Genomic DNA, 16,229 nt, shown 5'->3' on the forward strand with positions numbered 1-16,229 from the left:
AGATGCATCTGTGAAAGGTAGATTGGTGAGGATAAAGTAGGCTTTTCCCTCTTGTTGGTCCCCTCGCCATGTGTCGCAAACCTGGTCTTGCAGCTATGTTCTTTAGGATTCAGCCTTCAGTCAGTAATAGTGCTACCGAACTACTCTTAGATGATAGTTTCGTTGAAGCCTCCACAGAATAAATTCTTTGCCCTTGCCACCCTGTGTTTCTTTCAAGTGGTGTTCAACATGGAAAAAGACGGATTCATCAACTATGGGGAGGATGGAAAGCAGGATGTCTTTCCTTGCCTATGTTTGACCTAATTCCATGAGTAGTAATAGAGATGGGTACAATTTGGTCTTTTAAAAAAGCATTTAGACAGTTACATGGGTAAGTTGGGTATACAGGGACATGGGTCAAACTCAGGCAATTGGGACTAACATAGTGGTTTCAAAAAAAAAAGGCAGCATGGACAAGTTGAGCAGAAAGAGTCTGTTTCCATGCTGTAAACCTTTATGACTATGTCATGGGGTCCAGAGTCATGTTCAGAACACCCAGGATAAATTCCTTCCTCCCTGCATACCGCCAACTCTGTGGGCCTATCTTGCCAGTGAGACAGGGCATATCCAGGGTTGGTGGTGGTGCTGTCTGCAGCAAGTTGTATAAAGTACGGTTCTATGAGTATGACTATGCCAGACTGCTGCTTGACTAGTCTGAGGGACAGCTCTCCCAATTTACCACAGGCCCCCTGGTATTCATAAGGAGAATTTTGCAAAGTTGACAGGACTGGGTTTGATGTTTTAGTTTCCACTACCTAGGCTGTTTTGTCTGGTTTCTTTGCTTTTTGTAGACTTTATAGTGATACAACCGAGTGGCTTGCTTGGCTTTTTCAAAAGATATTTAATCCAGACAAGTGCAAGATAATGCACGTTGGGTCTAATTTAGGTGTGAAATATATTATAAACGGCAGAACCCTTAAGAATATTAACATGCAGAGGGATCTGGGCATGCAGGTCTACAGTTCCCTAAAAGTGGCAACACAGGTGTCCAAGGTAGTTAAGAAAGCATATGGCATACTTGCCTTCATCAGCTGGGGCATTGAATACAGGAGTTGGGAAATCACATCGCAGCTATATAAAACATTGGTTAGGTCACATTTGGAATATCGTGCGTAATTCTGGTCACCATACCAGAAGGACTTAGAAGCTTTGGAGAGCATGCAAAGAAGTTTACCAGGATGTTGCCTGGTCTCAAGGGTGTTGACTATGAGGACAGGTTGAATAAAATAGAATTGTTTTCACTAGAAAGACAGAGACTGAGGGGAGACCTGATAGACAGGCACAGAGTGGATAGTCAGAGGCTTTTTCCCAGGGCAGAAGTGTCAATTACAAGGGGACACAGGTTTAAAGTGAGAGGAAGAAAGTTTAAAGGAAATGTGAAGGGGGAAGTTTTTCACGAGCGAGTGGAGGGTGCCTGGAACATGCTTCCAGAGGAGATGGTGGAAGCAGGCACATTAGTAACACTTAAGAGGCATCTGGATAGGTACATGAACAGAGAGGAAAGAAAGCAATACAGACCAAGTGAGAGCAAAAGATTTTTTTTTAAAACGTTTAATTAGGACATCATGATCGGCACAGGCCAGGAGGGCTGAAGGGCCTATTCCTGTGCTGTACTTTGTTTGTTCTAAGAGTCAACCACATTCCCGTGGGTCTGGAGTCACAAGTAGGCCAGATCAGGCAAGGACATTAGATGAAAGAATGGGATGGGAATGACATGGGAAGGATGAAATGGCATTGGAGAGAGGGAATGATATAATGGAATTGGTTAAGTGCGGCAAACTGGACTTGAATGACAAATTTTTAAAAATCCATCATGAACTATCGACAGCAATTGTACAGAAGAGAATAATACTATGCTCTTCAGAATTTTAAATTATTATTTATTATTTCATGGGACGTGGACAACACTAGCTAGGGCAGCGTTTGTTACCCATCCCTAATAGCAATCGGTGCTGAGCCACAGTCTTGGACCGTTCGCAGTGTTTGCGATGTAGGTACACCCACAATGCTTTCAGAAAGAGAATTCTTAAATAATATGTATATGCCGGTGGCTTTGTACCAAGTCTAACATTTAGTGTCAACTAACCATTTAAAATACACAATACCCAAAAATCAGAAGATTAAATAAACACAGCAAGATTCTGCACAGGTGTGGTTCATCTAGTTTTTGGAACACAACCTTAGAATTGCGAGGATGTTTACACAGATTAACTCCAATGGGCATGCCACCATGGAAATTTAGATTCAAGGAAGAAGTGGCTGTGATGCTGCCACAAAACTTGAATCCCAAAAAATGACAGAATTGTTTCCTTTGATGATACATGCTGAAATTACAACAAGCAGATTTCAAAGAAAGAGTGTTTATTCTCTTTTAATATTGAGTATTATTATTAATATTGATGATTTTGATAGGTAGGTACTGGGAGGATGTTTCTACTGGTGGGAAACTAGAACCAAGGGAGACAGATTAGGAATAATTAACTTGGAGATGAGGAGAAATTTTTTCTCCCAAAGATCCATCAGTACATAAAATTCTATTCTCCAAAAAGGAGGGGACGCTGGGTGATTGTCATTGTATTTATTCAAGTAATTGTTAGGTAGATTTTTGGCAGACAAGGAGATCATGGATTTTGCAGGACAGACAGCAAAGTGGAGTTGAGGCCACAACCAGATTGGCCATGATGATCTTATTGAATGGCAGAGCAGGTCATAAGTCCTATGAATCTTTCAAGTCAGAAGAAATAACTGGGTTTCAATTTCCCAAGAGAAATTAAAAGTCAACCATATTGTCCTTATTCTGAAATCATGTTTAAGCTAGGCCAGTTAAGAAAACTAGATTTGCTCACCACACCCCGCGCGCCCCCCCCCCCCCCCCCCCCCCAAAAACAAGGACCTGGTAGGGGTGATTCAGTGATCAGGCAGGGGATGAGGCTAGCCCATTGCACTTGGGTGTGGGTATGTCGACGCCTGCCATTGTGGTTTGCCTAAGCGAGGGTAGAGTAAAGGATCAAGGTAGCCAACAAGATTAAACTGAGGGGCTTTACCTGATGCAATTTTTTCAAAACCATCCTGGCCTTTTGGCTAAGATGAAGTGTTAGGGAGGGGATGCAATGTCTCGTGCTATCAGCTTGGACCTTGTTTGATCGAGCCCAAAATGGGAAGCAATGTCTGTTCTTGGCAGCTTGGATCTTATTTGTCTCTCATGAGAGGACCGTGATTAGACTTAATTTGAATTAGTTTTATTGATTAGAATTCAAGAACCGAAAAAGTACCAATAGTTTCATGATTGTGATTATAATTCTATGTCTGGTTAATTAACTAAATTTAAATTCACTAGTTGCTGTGGTGGGATTTGAACTTATGCCTCCAGATCATCAGTACAGGTCTCTGACTTACCACACTGACCATTAACCATAGCATTTTATAACGGCAGCACAATAGCTAGCACTGCTGCCTCGCAGCACCAGGGGCCCAGATTCAATTCCCGGCTTGGGTCACTATCTGTGCAGTATGCACGTTCTCCCCATGTCTGCCTGGGTTTTTGATTTATCATTGTCATGTGTATTAACATACCGTAAAAAGAATTTTTTTTTGCATGCTATATAGACAAAACAAACCATTCATAGAGAAGGAAACGAGACAGTGCAGAATGTAGTGTTACAGTCATAGCTAGGGTGTGGAGAAAGATCAACTTAATACAAGGTAAGTCCATTCAAAAGTCTGACACCAGCAGGGAAGAAGCTGTTCTTGAATCGGTTGGTAAGTGATCTCAGACTTTTGTATCTTTTTCCTGAAGGGAGAAGGTGGAAGAGAGAGTGTGTCCAAGTGCATGGGGTCCTTAATTATGCTGGCTGCTTTGCCGAGGCAGCAGGAAGTGTAGACCAGGTCACTGGATGGGAGGCTAGTTTGCGTGATGCACTGGGCTACACTCACAACCTTTTACAGTTCCTTGCTGTCTTGGGCAGAACAGGAGCCATACCAAGTTGTGATACAACCAGAAAGGATGCTTTCTATGGTGCATCTGTAAATGTTGGTGAGAATTGTAGCTGACACGCCAAATTTCCTTAGTCTTCTGAGAAAGTAGAAGTGTGGGTGGGCTTTCTTAACTATAGTGTCAGCATGGGGGGGGAACCAGGATAGGTTGTTAGTGATCTGGACACCTAAAAACTTGAAGCTCTTGACTCTTTCTACTTCGTCCCTGTTGATATAGACAGGGGCATGTTGTCCTTTACGCTTCCTGAAGTCGATGACAATCTCCTTTGTTTTGTTGACATTGATGGAGAGATTATTGTTGCTGCATCAGATTCTCCATCTCATTCCTGTACTCTGTTTGAGATCAACCCACTACACTGATATCGTCAGCAAACTTGAAAATCGAATTGGAGGGGAATTTGGCCATACAGTCATAGATCTATAGGGAGTATAGTACGGGGCTGAGAACACAGCCTTGTGGGGCACAGGTGTTGAGGATGATCATGGAGGTGGTGTTGTTGCCTGTCCTTACTGATGTGGTCTGTGAGTTAGGAAGTTCATGATCCAGGAGAGAGGGAGGTGCCGAGGCCCAGGCCACAGAGTTTGGAGATGGGTTTCATGGAAATAATAGTGTTGAAAGCTGAGCTATAGTCGACAAATAGGAGTCTGACGTCATTTCATCCGGGTGATCCAGTTTCCTCTCTCAGTCCGAAAAACGTGCTGATTAGGTGCATTGACCATGCTGAATTCTCCCTTAGGTGTGCCAGAATAGGAGCCAGAGTGAGATGACTATAGAATTTTCACAGTAACTTCATTGCAGTGTTAATCTAAGCCTATTTGTAACAATAATAAATAAGCTAAATACCTGAATCCTAAAATTGAAGCTAAACCATAAACATTTCAGTATATAACAAAACAAAGCACACCTATGTGCCATTTGAGAATTTTAAGAAGTTTCAGAAATTAAATCTTAAATTTCATAACTATTAAGGCACTTGGCATTACTGACCATAAATACAGAAATTCAAAGTGGTAGATCATTCACTCTGATTACCTCATTTCCATGCGCCAGCGCTCCTCCTCTTCTCTTCGTCTCCAGTATTCTTCCTTCTGCATTTGTTTCCTCATTTTTTCTTCTTGGATTTTCCTTGCTCGGATGCTTGGCTTTACTTCAACTTGTAATTCAGGATTTACTTTTTTCTTAGAAGGGAGGAAGAAATATTTCACACCGATGTTGACACAGTTAATGACTAATCATTTTTATTGACTTGATACTCACTTTATATTGCAGTCTGTGTCTTCTCCCTTTCAAATGCATTTCCTTTGCATTAGGGTCATTGAAACTACATTCACACAACTTACAGTGGAAACGAATCACTTTGCCTTCGTCGTTTCGAACCTTTCAAAAGGGAAATTTATGTGAAACATTAATTTATGAAATAACTCTTGATATTTTTGCTAGAGGCTGCTCCGGCTAGAGGGAGCTCAAGGTTCCTGCATGAAAGCACAGTGTCCAAGTTTCCAGCATCTTTGTCACTTACGCATTGGGCTGCTGAAAAGGGAACAACCTAATGCAGAACCTAGATTAACTCAAATTCTTTTGACAGGACGGACATAGGGTTGGTTGTTGATCAACAAACTACACCTGCACACAAAATTTGCCAGAATAAAATTCAACCCAATTAGTCATAATTAATCCATTTAGCAATCCACCTGTGCAATATTATAACAGGACATTATACTCCCAATTGCACACTTTGGAAAAACATGTAACAAAATACCACTCAGTAAGTTGAAAAACCAATAAACATTGTGGCAGGAATTATATGCAATGAATTGCAAAGTTCAAGTCCAATCTCAACATAAGTATGCATTCTTCGTTGACAGTGAGGTACTGAGCTACTTTTTGATGAGATGCTAAGTGGAGATCCTGTCTGCTTGCTCAGGCAGCACGAACTGAAACACAGCAGGGAGGAAGCTTAAGGTCAAAATCATAGGTTTCAGCCTGGCAATGGCTTTCAGTTCTCATGCGATCATACGGATCTCTGATCAGTCTGGACATAAGAAAAACATGTTTCAGCTTCAAACTCCTTCAAATAACTACCAATACCAAATATTTCAACAGTTTGTGGGTTGACTGGTTTTTGAAGACAGTTTGATTTTAAGAAAATGAAAATGGAAAAGGGGGAGAAACTTATCTCAGTGCTCCTATAAGAGGCAAATTTCTTACTCCCACCAATTTTGTCTCCTTATTCCCACTACCCATAGGTGTTCAATCTTTCAGTAGGATGAAAAAAAACCAGATTCTGGTACCTCACCCAGACAGAGTAAGTGAGAAAGTATAAAAACAACAAAAAGACAGATGCATTCAGTTAGGTCCCAAAAACAGTAAATGGAAAAAAATTACATTAATTTTGGTTACAGAGTGACAGAAAACTAAAAGCATTTATTTATTTGAAAATATTAATGGCTTTAATGTTCACCTGAACAAGAATTTGGTTTTCAGTTACATTTGAAAAATGGCACCTCCAACAATATAAAGTATTATCTGAGAATATGTGCTTAACTCCAAGATCGAGATTTGAATGCACAACTTCGACTCAGAGGTGTGTGTGCCATGACTCCAATACAACAATTACGTAGTAGTTTTGACAGAGTTGGTTTGGAAAATCTCAGTGAAATCCAACTCTATTCATATCTAATGCTAATACTTGCATACCACATCTCTAACATTGGTTATGAACCTTGAGCAATGGAATGCAATATCCCTACCACTCCATTAGTCAGGATTAGCTAATTCTGCAAAAGATCAAGATTTCTACTCTGTACTGCTCAGCTACTCAAAAGATTAACCAAACAGAGCAAACATGGCCAATTCACTGAGATACGTACAAATAAACATAATAATAATAATAAAATAACAGTAATAATGAACTTCAACTTCCCAACAGTAATTGGGATAGTCACAGTGTAAGAGGTTTGGAAGGGGTGGATGTCTTGACATGTATGGAGGGGAGCTTCATCCAGCAGCAGCAGGTGGTGATGGCGATGGCAGGGGTACGATTTCAGTTTGTTTTGGAAGGGGAAAAAGATGGTCTGCAAAAAAAACCTATCTGGATTAGGGGGTTGTGGAGGCAGATTTTATTAGAATAAGGGAAGGTCTGACCTTTAGGGTGAAATGCAGCAGCAACAAGCATAGACAACTCTGGATATCTAGGAATATTCAAGATTCGATAAGAAAGAAGAGAGGCTCTTAGCAGGTACAAAGAGAGTAAATCACCAGAGGCTTTAGTAGAGTGTAGAAAGTTTTTTTAAATTAGTGTCGCAAATGGGCTTAAACTGTAATAAAGTTACTGTGAAAAGTGCAGGGGAGGGGGGAGCTTAAGAAAGCACTAGCGGGTAGGATCAGGAAGAATCCATATATTAAGGGAAGAGGATAATCAGGGAGAGAGTAGGGTCTACGATGGACCAAGGGGGCAATCTGTACTAACATACAAGTCAAATTAAAATGTATACTTATTAAATAATCAAAGACACACAGAAAAGAGCAGCTGGATCTGAAAAAGGCCATCTTCCTGGAATCAAATTCAGAAATGTGATACAATTCATATCAACAATTTATCCTGTACATATGCAAAAAGAACAAAAATGGCTTTCAATACACATTTTACATCCAGTTCATATTTTCACATTGCAATACATGGAAGAGTTTCATTATTCTGGATAAAACTGAGAGAATCTTGCAATGTTTTCCCCTTTTTATAAGCACTTCATGCCCTCCAAACGTAGTAAACGTGAAATGTAAAAAGTGGAAACCAACATTACCAACAGATCTCCATGAAATTACCTCTTCCACATAATCATGACCAACAGGCTGAACATCACTCTGCAACGCAGCAAGCGTTGTCATGGATTCCACCACTGCCTCGGATTTGATCTCTTGAACAGGTGGTGTTGCCACTTTAACTTCAGGTGTTTTGACTTCTTCAATTATATTAGTTGTTCCTGTAGTCTGCAACTTGTTACCACCTAGAAAATAATTCAATACTTCAACCACTGGAAGTCAAGCAATTCATACATCAATAGTAGCTAATTGCTGCAATTTTAGATTATAAATGGGATTAAATGCATTAAGCGTAAAAATGTAATACCTATTATATCAATATCATTGATCATGGAAACATTTTTCAGTCCAGATTTACTCAAGTAAACTGACAGTATTGACATTCAGTGCAATAGATTTTGCCAACACTCATGGCTTGGAGTCTCCTTAGGTAAAACCATCTTGTATCAATTAGGGTTCTGCTTTCCATTCCCTTCAATCTCACATGCAGTAATTGGGTAGTCAGATAGTGCTCTTCAGTACCAATTCTTGATGGCGCTCAACATGTGCGCCAATAGGAGTTCTATTTTCTGCTGAACATCTTGTTAGTTTAAAAACATAGAAGTAATTTAGTTCTAGTACCTACCAACAAACGTTATCTTCGGGGTTGGTGCTTTTTTTGCAGCAAGTAGCTTGTTAGCAACATTATTGACAGATACAGCAGCGACTGGATTTGACCTTACAGCAGTAGAGACAGTAGCAGTTGCAGCAGCCATACCACTGCTCGATCCTGTGGGTGGGTTTGGAGTAGCTGGCTTGACTGAGGTTCCAGCTGTAGTCGTAGTTGTTGTCTGACTCACCATGCTAGGTTCCGTCGAGGGAATGGGCTTGCCAAGTTTGGTATGTAACTTGACTACCTAGATGAAATTGTTCAACAGTAGCAATAAAATTAGTTTACAAAATTAATAATTTGACAAAATTACTGTTTTGAAAAATTCATGCTAATCATGAAATATACTAACCATCTGCTAAAATTAAATAAAAGCTCTAACCCAAGTATATTACCATAAACAGTAGTAGTAATAATCAGCCTAGTGGAAGGGCCTTCCATTTCTCCACATCCTGTAGTCTTGTGCTTTCTCTTCAGTTGTCTATAGGAGCCTCCCATTTTCAATTTCAAATTGTCCAACACTATTATTCTCTTTCACCCTCCCGGTCTACATTCCTCTATGTCTTAAAATATGCCAATCCAACCTTGTTGCCTTTGCCTCATGTTAGTCACTGACTTTTACTCTTCCACCATCCTGAAAACGTAATTGCTCGTGTTTTCTCCAACTGACCCACTCAAACCTTTGCCACCTTTCTAGTTTTTGGATGTCCATTTTTTACAACGTTCACATTTCAGCCCATATAAGACACCATAAATCAAGGTTTTGATAATTCTTTATAGATCTCTACGAGTCCTCTCCTGAATGACTATGTTTGGAAAATCCATTAACCAAAAGAGAAAACGCTGGAAAACCTCAGCGGGTCTGGCAGCATCTGTAAGAAGAGAAAAGAGCTGACATTTCGAGTCCAGATCACCCTCTGTCAAAGCTAAAAGGCATAGAAAGTGGGAGACATTTATACTGCAGGGGAGGGAATGAAAGATGATTCACAGCCACAGAAACCAGAGGGAATACAGGGTGTGACTGGCCAAACAGCAGAGAAACTATGAGCTGTGACAGATAAAGATGTATGGTGGTGGTGGTGTGAGGGGGCAGAAGTAGTATGTAAAGAAGGGGGCGGTGGAGGGGTAGGGGGAGGGAAAGGGAAGGGGGATGAAGTAAGGGAGAAGGAAAATGAACAGACGATAAAGAAATAAAAAGGTAGAGAACAGTAAAAAAATATTCAAGTAGAATGAAAACAAAAGGGGGCCAAGGTGGGGTAGAGCAAATCATCTGAAGTTGCTGAATTCAATGTTAAGACCAGAAGGCTGTAAAGTACCTAGCCAGAAACTGAGTTGCTGTTCCTTGCTTTGAGCTTCCCTGGAACATTGCAGCAAGCCAAGGACAGACATAGAACCACAGAAAATTACAGCTCAGAAACAGGCCTTTTGGCCCTTGTCTGTGCCAAACCATTTTTTGCCTAGTCCCGCTGACCTGCACTCGAACCATATCCCTCCAAACCCCTCTCATCCATGAACCTTTGCCTCATCTTAGTCACTGACTTTTCCTCTTCCATCACCCTGAAAACATAATTGCTTGTGTTTTCTCCAACTGACCCACTCAAACCTTTGCCACCTTTTTAGTTTTTCTTAAGTTTTAAGTCTTAAAAAAGTTTTAAGTTTTTCTTAAATGTTAAAAGTGACCCCGCATTTACCACTTTATCCGGCAGCTCATTCCACATTCCCACCACTCTGTGTGAAGAAGGCCCCCCCTAATATTCCCTTTAAACATTTCTCCTTTCACCCTTAACCCACGCCCTCTGGTTTTTTTCTCCCCAAGCCTCAGTGGAAAAAGCCTGCTTGCATTCACTCTATCTATACCCAACAAAATCTTATACACCTCTATCAAATCTCCCCTCAATCTTCTACGCTCCAGGGAATAAAGTCCTAACCTATTCAATCTCTCTCTGTCACTCAGGTTCTCAAGTCCCGGCAACATCCTTGTGAACCTTCTCTGCACTCTTTCAACCTTATTTACATCCTTCCTGTAACTAGGTGACCAAAACTGTACACAATACTCTAAATTCGGCCTCACCTATGCCGTACATAACCGTACCATAACACTCCAACTTTTATACTCAATACTCCAATTTATAAAGGCCAATGTACCAAAAGCACTCTTTACGACCCTACCCACCTGTGACGCCACTTTTAGGGAATTCTGTATCTATACTCCCAGATCCCTCTGTTCAACTGCACTCTTCAGAATACTACCATTTAGCATGTGGGCCTGGGAGCAGGATCATATGTTAAAATGACAAGCAACTGGAAGGTCAGGGTCCTGATTGCACACGTACCAAAAATGGAAAATCTATTCTTTACCATTGCAATTCCAGCTCTGATGTTTTTCGGAGAATAACCAAATACATTTTAGGTCCAATAGTCTTATCTTGTTTGTTCAAATGAATTAACTTCAGTACTAAGAAATCACTAAAACACAGTCAACTCCCCACCACCCAAGTCATGTGTGTTAACTTTGTTTAATCCCAACCCACTTTTTAATGTTTTACATCAGTCAACTTCTTATCCTTTCCAATTATTTCACTTTGATCAAGGGAATATTTTGAACCTAATAATTAAAAAATTAAAATGCATTTTACAGGTGTGATGTGATGACAAAATTCAACAAACTAAAAGGTGTTGCTTTAGATACATAAAAAATGGACACCAACATTGTCTATAAAAATAGCTGGAAAAAATCTAGTATTTGGATTGCACTGACTTTATCAACCTACCAAAGGGTCACTGACAAAGTTCTAATAAAAATTATACCAACTCAGCTTCGACCACAACAGCCCAAGGTCAACTGGTACAATGACAATAATATGACTACAACTTTTTGTCACACTTCAGTCCACAGAAAAACATCAGCAGCTCTGGTGCCCACTCATTTCCTTACTGTAAAGTGCATGCTTGGTCATTACCAGCACAAAGAAGAACAAAGAACAAAATCAGCCCGGGAAACAGGCCCTTCGGCCCAACGAGCCCGCACCGCCATCTCAACACCACCAGTCCCCCTCTCCCCCCACGACCCCTGTCTAACGTTTTATGGCCATCCAGACTGAGGGAAACTGATTTAGGGACAATTTATTCCTGCCAATCAGCCTAACAGCACATCTTTGGGGTGTGGGAGGAAACCGGAGCACCCGGAGAAAACCCACGCAAGCACGGGGAGAATGTGCAAACTCCCACAGACACCAGCCCAAATCCATGTGTCTGCACAGTTCATACAAATTGTACTGTCCAGTCTTCATAACTCAGTTGACCCAATTACTACTTTCACACCTGCCACAATTACAATAAAACTACTACCACCCCAGAGGTTAAGACCTTAGTTAACGACACAATCACAAGGAGTGATAAAATTGAGAATGTGCATGAGGTCAAAATCAGAGGGGCACAGATATCTCTGAGGACTATAGGAGATAATGGAGATAGGCAAAAGATGAGACCATGGGGAGATTTTAAAACAAGAATGAAAAATTTAAAAATTAAGGTATTGCTACAAAGGAATAATCAGGAAGGGATAATCAGCTGTGGATAACGAAGGAGATAAAGGAGAGTATTAAATTAAAAGCTGATGCGTTTAGAGTGGCTAAAAGTAGTGGGCGAGTAGAGGATTGGGAGAGGTTTAAAAATCAACAAAGAATGACGAAGAAGTTGATAAAGAAAGGAAGGATAGACTATGAATCTAAACTAGCGCTAAATATGAAAAAGGATAGTAAGAGTTTTTATAATTATATAAAGAGGAGGAGGCTGGCTAGGGTGAATGTTGGACCCTTAGAGAATGAGAGGGGGGGATTTAGTGGTGGGGGATGAGGAAATGGCTGAGGCCTCGAATAAGTTTTTTGCTTCGGTCTTCACGGAGGAGGACATGAATAGTTTGCCGGGTATTAACGATGGAAAGATGGTAGGAGTTGAGGGCCTGAATGAGATCATTGTCACTAGAGAGGGAGTGCTCGACAGACTAGTGGGACTGATGGTGGACAAGTTCCCAGGACCAGATGGAATGCATCCCAGGGTTCTGAAGGAAATGGCGGAGGTGATAGTGGATGCCTTAGTGATCATTTTCCAAACCTCGCTGGATTCTGGGGAAGTGTCAGAAGATTGGAAAACAGCTAATGTTACGCCGCTGTTTAAAAAGGGTAGCAGGCAAAAGGCAGGGAATTATAGGCCGGTTAGTTTAACGTCTGTTGTAGGAAAAATGCTTGAATCCGTCATCAAAGGAGAAATAGCGAGGCATCTTGAGAAGAATTGTCTGATAGAGCAGACGCAGCACAGATTCGTTAAGGGGAAGTCGTGTCTGACGAATTTATTGGAATTCTATGAGGATGTGTCTAGTGCGGTGGACGGAGGGGAACCGGTGGATGTGGTGTTTCTCGATTTTCAGAAGTCGTTTGATAAGGTGCCGCACAAAAGGTTGTTACAGAAGGTTAGGGGGCATGGAGTTGGGGGTAAGGTGTTAGCGTGCATAGAGGATTGGCTGTCAAATAGGAGGCAGAGAGTAGGTGTCAATGGGTGCTATTCGGATTGGCGGTTGGTGACTAGTGGAGTGCCTCAGGGATCGGTGCTGGGGCCTCAGCTATTTACCATTTATATAGATGATCTGGAGGAGGGAGCCGAGTGTAAGGTGTCGAAATTTGCTGATGACACAAAGATAAGTGGAAAAGCAAATTGTGCAGAGGTAGAAAGTCTGCAGAGGGATCTAGATAGGCTGAGCAAGTGGGCAAGGACCTGGCAGATGGAATACAATGTTGGCAAGTGTGAGGTTATCCACTTTGGCAGGAATAATAGTAGGAAGGACTACTACTTAAAGGGCAAAAAGCTGCAGCATGCTACGGTGCAGAGGGACCTGGGGGTCCTTGTGCACGAGTCACAAAAACCCAGCCTACAGGTGCAGCAGGTGGTCAGGAAGGCAAATGAGATGCTGGCCTTCATAGCGAGGGGGATTGAATATAAAAGTAGGGAGGTCTTGCTGCAACTGTACAGGGCACTGGTGAGGCCGCAGCTGGAGTACTGTGCGCAGTTTTGGTCGCCGCACTTGCGCAAGGATATTTTGGCCTCAGAGGGAGTGCAGAGGAGGTTCACTTGGCTGATACCGGAGTTGAGGGGGTTGAACTATGAAGAGAGGCTGAATAGACTGGGCTTGTACTCATTAAAGTTTAGAAGGATGAGGGGGGATCTTATTGAGACGTGCAAGATGAAGAAGGGGATGGACAGGGTAGAGGTGGAGAGGTTCTTGCCGCTCAGAAAGGACAGCAGGACTAGAGGGCACAGCCTCAAGATAAAGGTGGGGGGGAGGTGGTGGCGGCAGTTTAGAACAGAGTTGAGGAGGAACTTCTTCACTCAAAGGGTGGTGAATCTCTGGAATTCTCTGCCCGTTGAAGTGGTGGAAGCTACCTTGCTAAATATATTTAAGACATGGGTAGATAGGTTTTTGGTAGGCAAGGGGATTAAGGGTTATGGGGAGAAAGTGGGAAAGTGGAACTGAGCCACTTCAGATCAGCCATAAGAACATAAGAAATAGGAGCAGGAGTAGGCCATCCAGCCCTTCGAGCCTGCCCCGCCATTCAATAAGATCATGGCTGATCTGTCGCTGCTCAGTTCCACTTTCCCGCCCTCTCCCCATAACCCTTAATCGCCTCTCCTATCAAAAACCCATCAACCCGCGTCTTAAAAATATTTAGCGAGGCAGCCTCCACCACTTCAACAGGCAGAGAATTCCAGAGATTCACCACCCTTTGAGTGAAGAAGTTCCTCCTCAACTCCGTTCTAAACCGCCCCCCTTTTATCTTGAGGCTGTGCCCCCTAGTCCTATTGTCTTTTTTGAGCGGGAAGAGTCTTTCCACCTCTATCCTATCCATCCCATTCATCATCTTATACGTCTCAATGAGATCTCCTCTCATTCTTCTAAACTCTAACGAGTACAAGCCCAGTTTATTCAGCCTCTCCTCATAGCTCAACCCCCTCAACTCCGGTATCAGCCTAGTAAACCTCCTCTGCACTCCCTCCAAGGCCAAAATATCTTTGCGCAGGTGCGGCGCCCAAAAATGCACACAGTACTCCAGTTGCGGCCTCACCAATGCCCTATACAGCTGCAGCAAGACCTCCCTACTTTTATATTCAATCCCCTTCGCTATGAAGGCCAGCATCCCATTCGCCTTCCTGACCACCTGCTGCACCTGCAAGCTGGGTTTTTGCGACTCATGCACAAGGACCCCGAGGTCCCTCTGCACCGTCGCCTGCTGCAGTTTTTCGCCTCGTAAGTAATAGTCCTTCCTACCATTTTTCCTACCAAAGTGGACCACCTCACACTTGCCAACATTAAATTCCATTTGCCATTTCCTGGCCCATTCGCCCAGCCTATCTAGATCCTTCTGCAGACTGTCCACACCCTCCGCACAATTTACCGTTCCACCAATCTTGGTGTCATCAGCAAATTTCGACACTCTACACTCGGTTCCCTCCTCCAGATCATCTATATAAACGGTAAAAAGCTGAGGCCCCAGCACCGACCCCTGGGGCACTCCACTAGTCACCATCCGCCAATCCGAATAGCACCCGTTGACCCCCAATCTCTGCCTCCTATTTGACAACCAATCTTCTATCCACGCTAACACCCTACCCCCAATTCCATGTCCCTCGACCTTCTGCAATAACCTCTTGTGAGGCACTTTGTCAAACGCTTTCTGAAAATCTAGAAAGACCACATCCACCGGCTCTCCTCTATCCACCGCCCTAGACACATCCTCATAGAACTCCAGTAAATTTGTCAGACACGACTTCCCTTTAATGAAACCGTGCTGCGTCTGCTCTATCAAGCAATTCCCTTCAAGATGCCTCGCAACTTCCTCCTTAATGACAGATTCTAACATTTTACCTACCACAGACGTTAAACTAACCGGCCTATAATTCCCCGCCTTTTGCCTGGCACCCTTCTTAAACAACGGCGTAACATTAGCCGTTTTCCAATCATCCGGCACTTCCCCGGAATCCAGCGACGTTTGGAAAATAACCACCAAGGCATCCACTATCACCTCCGCCATTTCTTTCAGAACCCTCGGATGCATTCCATCCGGTCCTGGGGACTTGTCCACAATCAGCCCCTCCAGTCTGTCGAGCACCGCCTTTCTAGTAACAGTAATGTCATTAAGACCCTCCAGTCCTACCACCTTTCTATCGCTAACACCCGGCAAATTATTCACGTCCTCCTCCGTGAAGACAGAAACAAAAAAGTTATTCAATACCTTAGCCATATCCCCATCCCCTACCACTAGGTCCCCTTTCTCATCCTCTAAAGGACCAACATTCACCCTAGCCAGCCTCTTCCTTTTTATATATTTATAAAAACTCTTGCTATCCTTTTTTATATTAAGCGCTAGCCCAGCTTCATAGTTTCTCCTACCCTTCCTTGTCAACTTCTTTGTCAATCTTTGTTGACATTTAAACCTCTCCCAATCCTCTTCTCGCCCACTACTCTTAGCTACTCTAAATTCTTCCACTTTTAGTTTAACACTTTCCATGATCTTATTGAATGGCCGGGCAGGCTTGAGGGGCTAGATGGCCTACTCCTGCTCCTATTTCTTAAGTTCTTATGAACAAATATAGGCCAGAGAACAGTGGGACTTCATGCAAGTTAGATGGGCAGTAGAAGTTTAGATGGTCTCAACTCTACAGACGTTGGAAGGC

The 16,229-nt window shown here is 42.5% G+C and overlaps 1 protein-coding gene across 4 annotated transcripts in view; it reads right to left on the bottom strand.

The window, feature by feature from the left end:
• Nucleotides 1-16,229, bottom strand: part of zfr (zinc finger RNA binding protein) — an 82,982-nt gene that overhangs the window by 31,882 nt on the left and 34,871 nt on the right. For all 4 annotated transcript variants that reach the window (XM_080213046.1, XM_080212964.1, XM_080212881.1 and 1 more), the window contains 4 exons: nucleotides 8,481-8,751; nucleotides 7,859-8,040; nucleotides 5,291-5,410; nucleotides 5,066-5,211 (listed from right to left, as the gene is read on the bottom strand). In XM_080213046.1, the coding sequence (XP_080069172.1) occupies nucleotides 5,066-5,211; nucleotides 5,291-5,410; nucleotides 7,859-8,040; nucleotides 8,481-8,751 (719 nt within the window). The remainder of the gene's footprint in view (nucleotides 1-5,065; nucleotides 5,212-5,290; nucleotides 5,411-7,858; nucleotides 8,041-8,480; nucleotides 8,752-16,229) is intronic.

Source organism: Carcharhinus amblyrhynchos, chromosome 1 (assembly GCF_965287045.1).
Source record: "Carcharhinus amblyrhynchos chromosome 1, sCarAmb.v2.hapA, whole genome shotgun sequence".
NCBI lineage: Eukaryota > Metazoa > Chordata > Chondrichthyes > Carcharhiniformes > Carcharhinidae > Carcharhinus > Carcharhinus amblyrhynchos.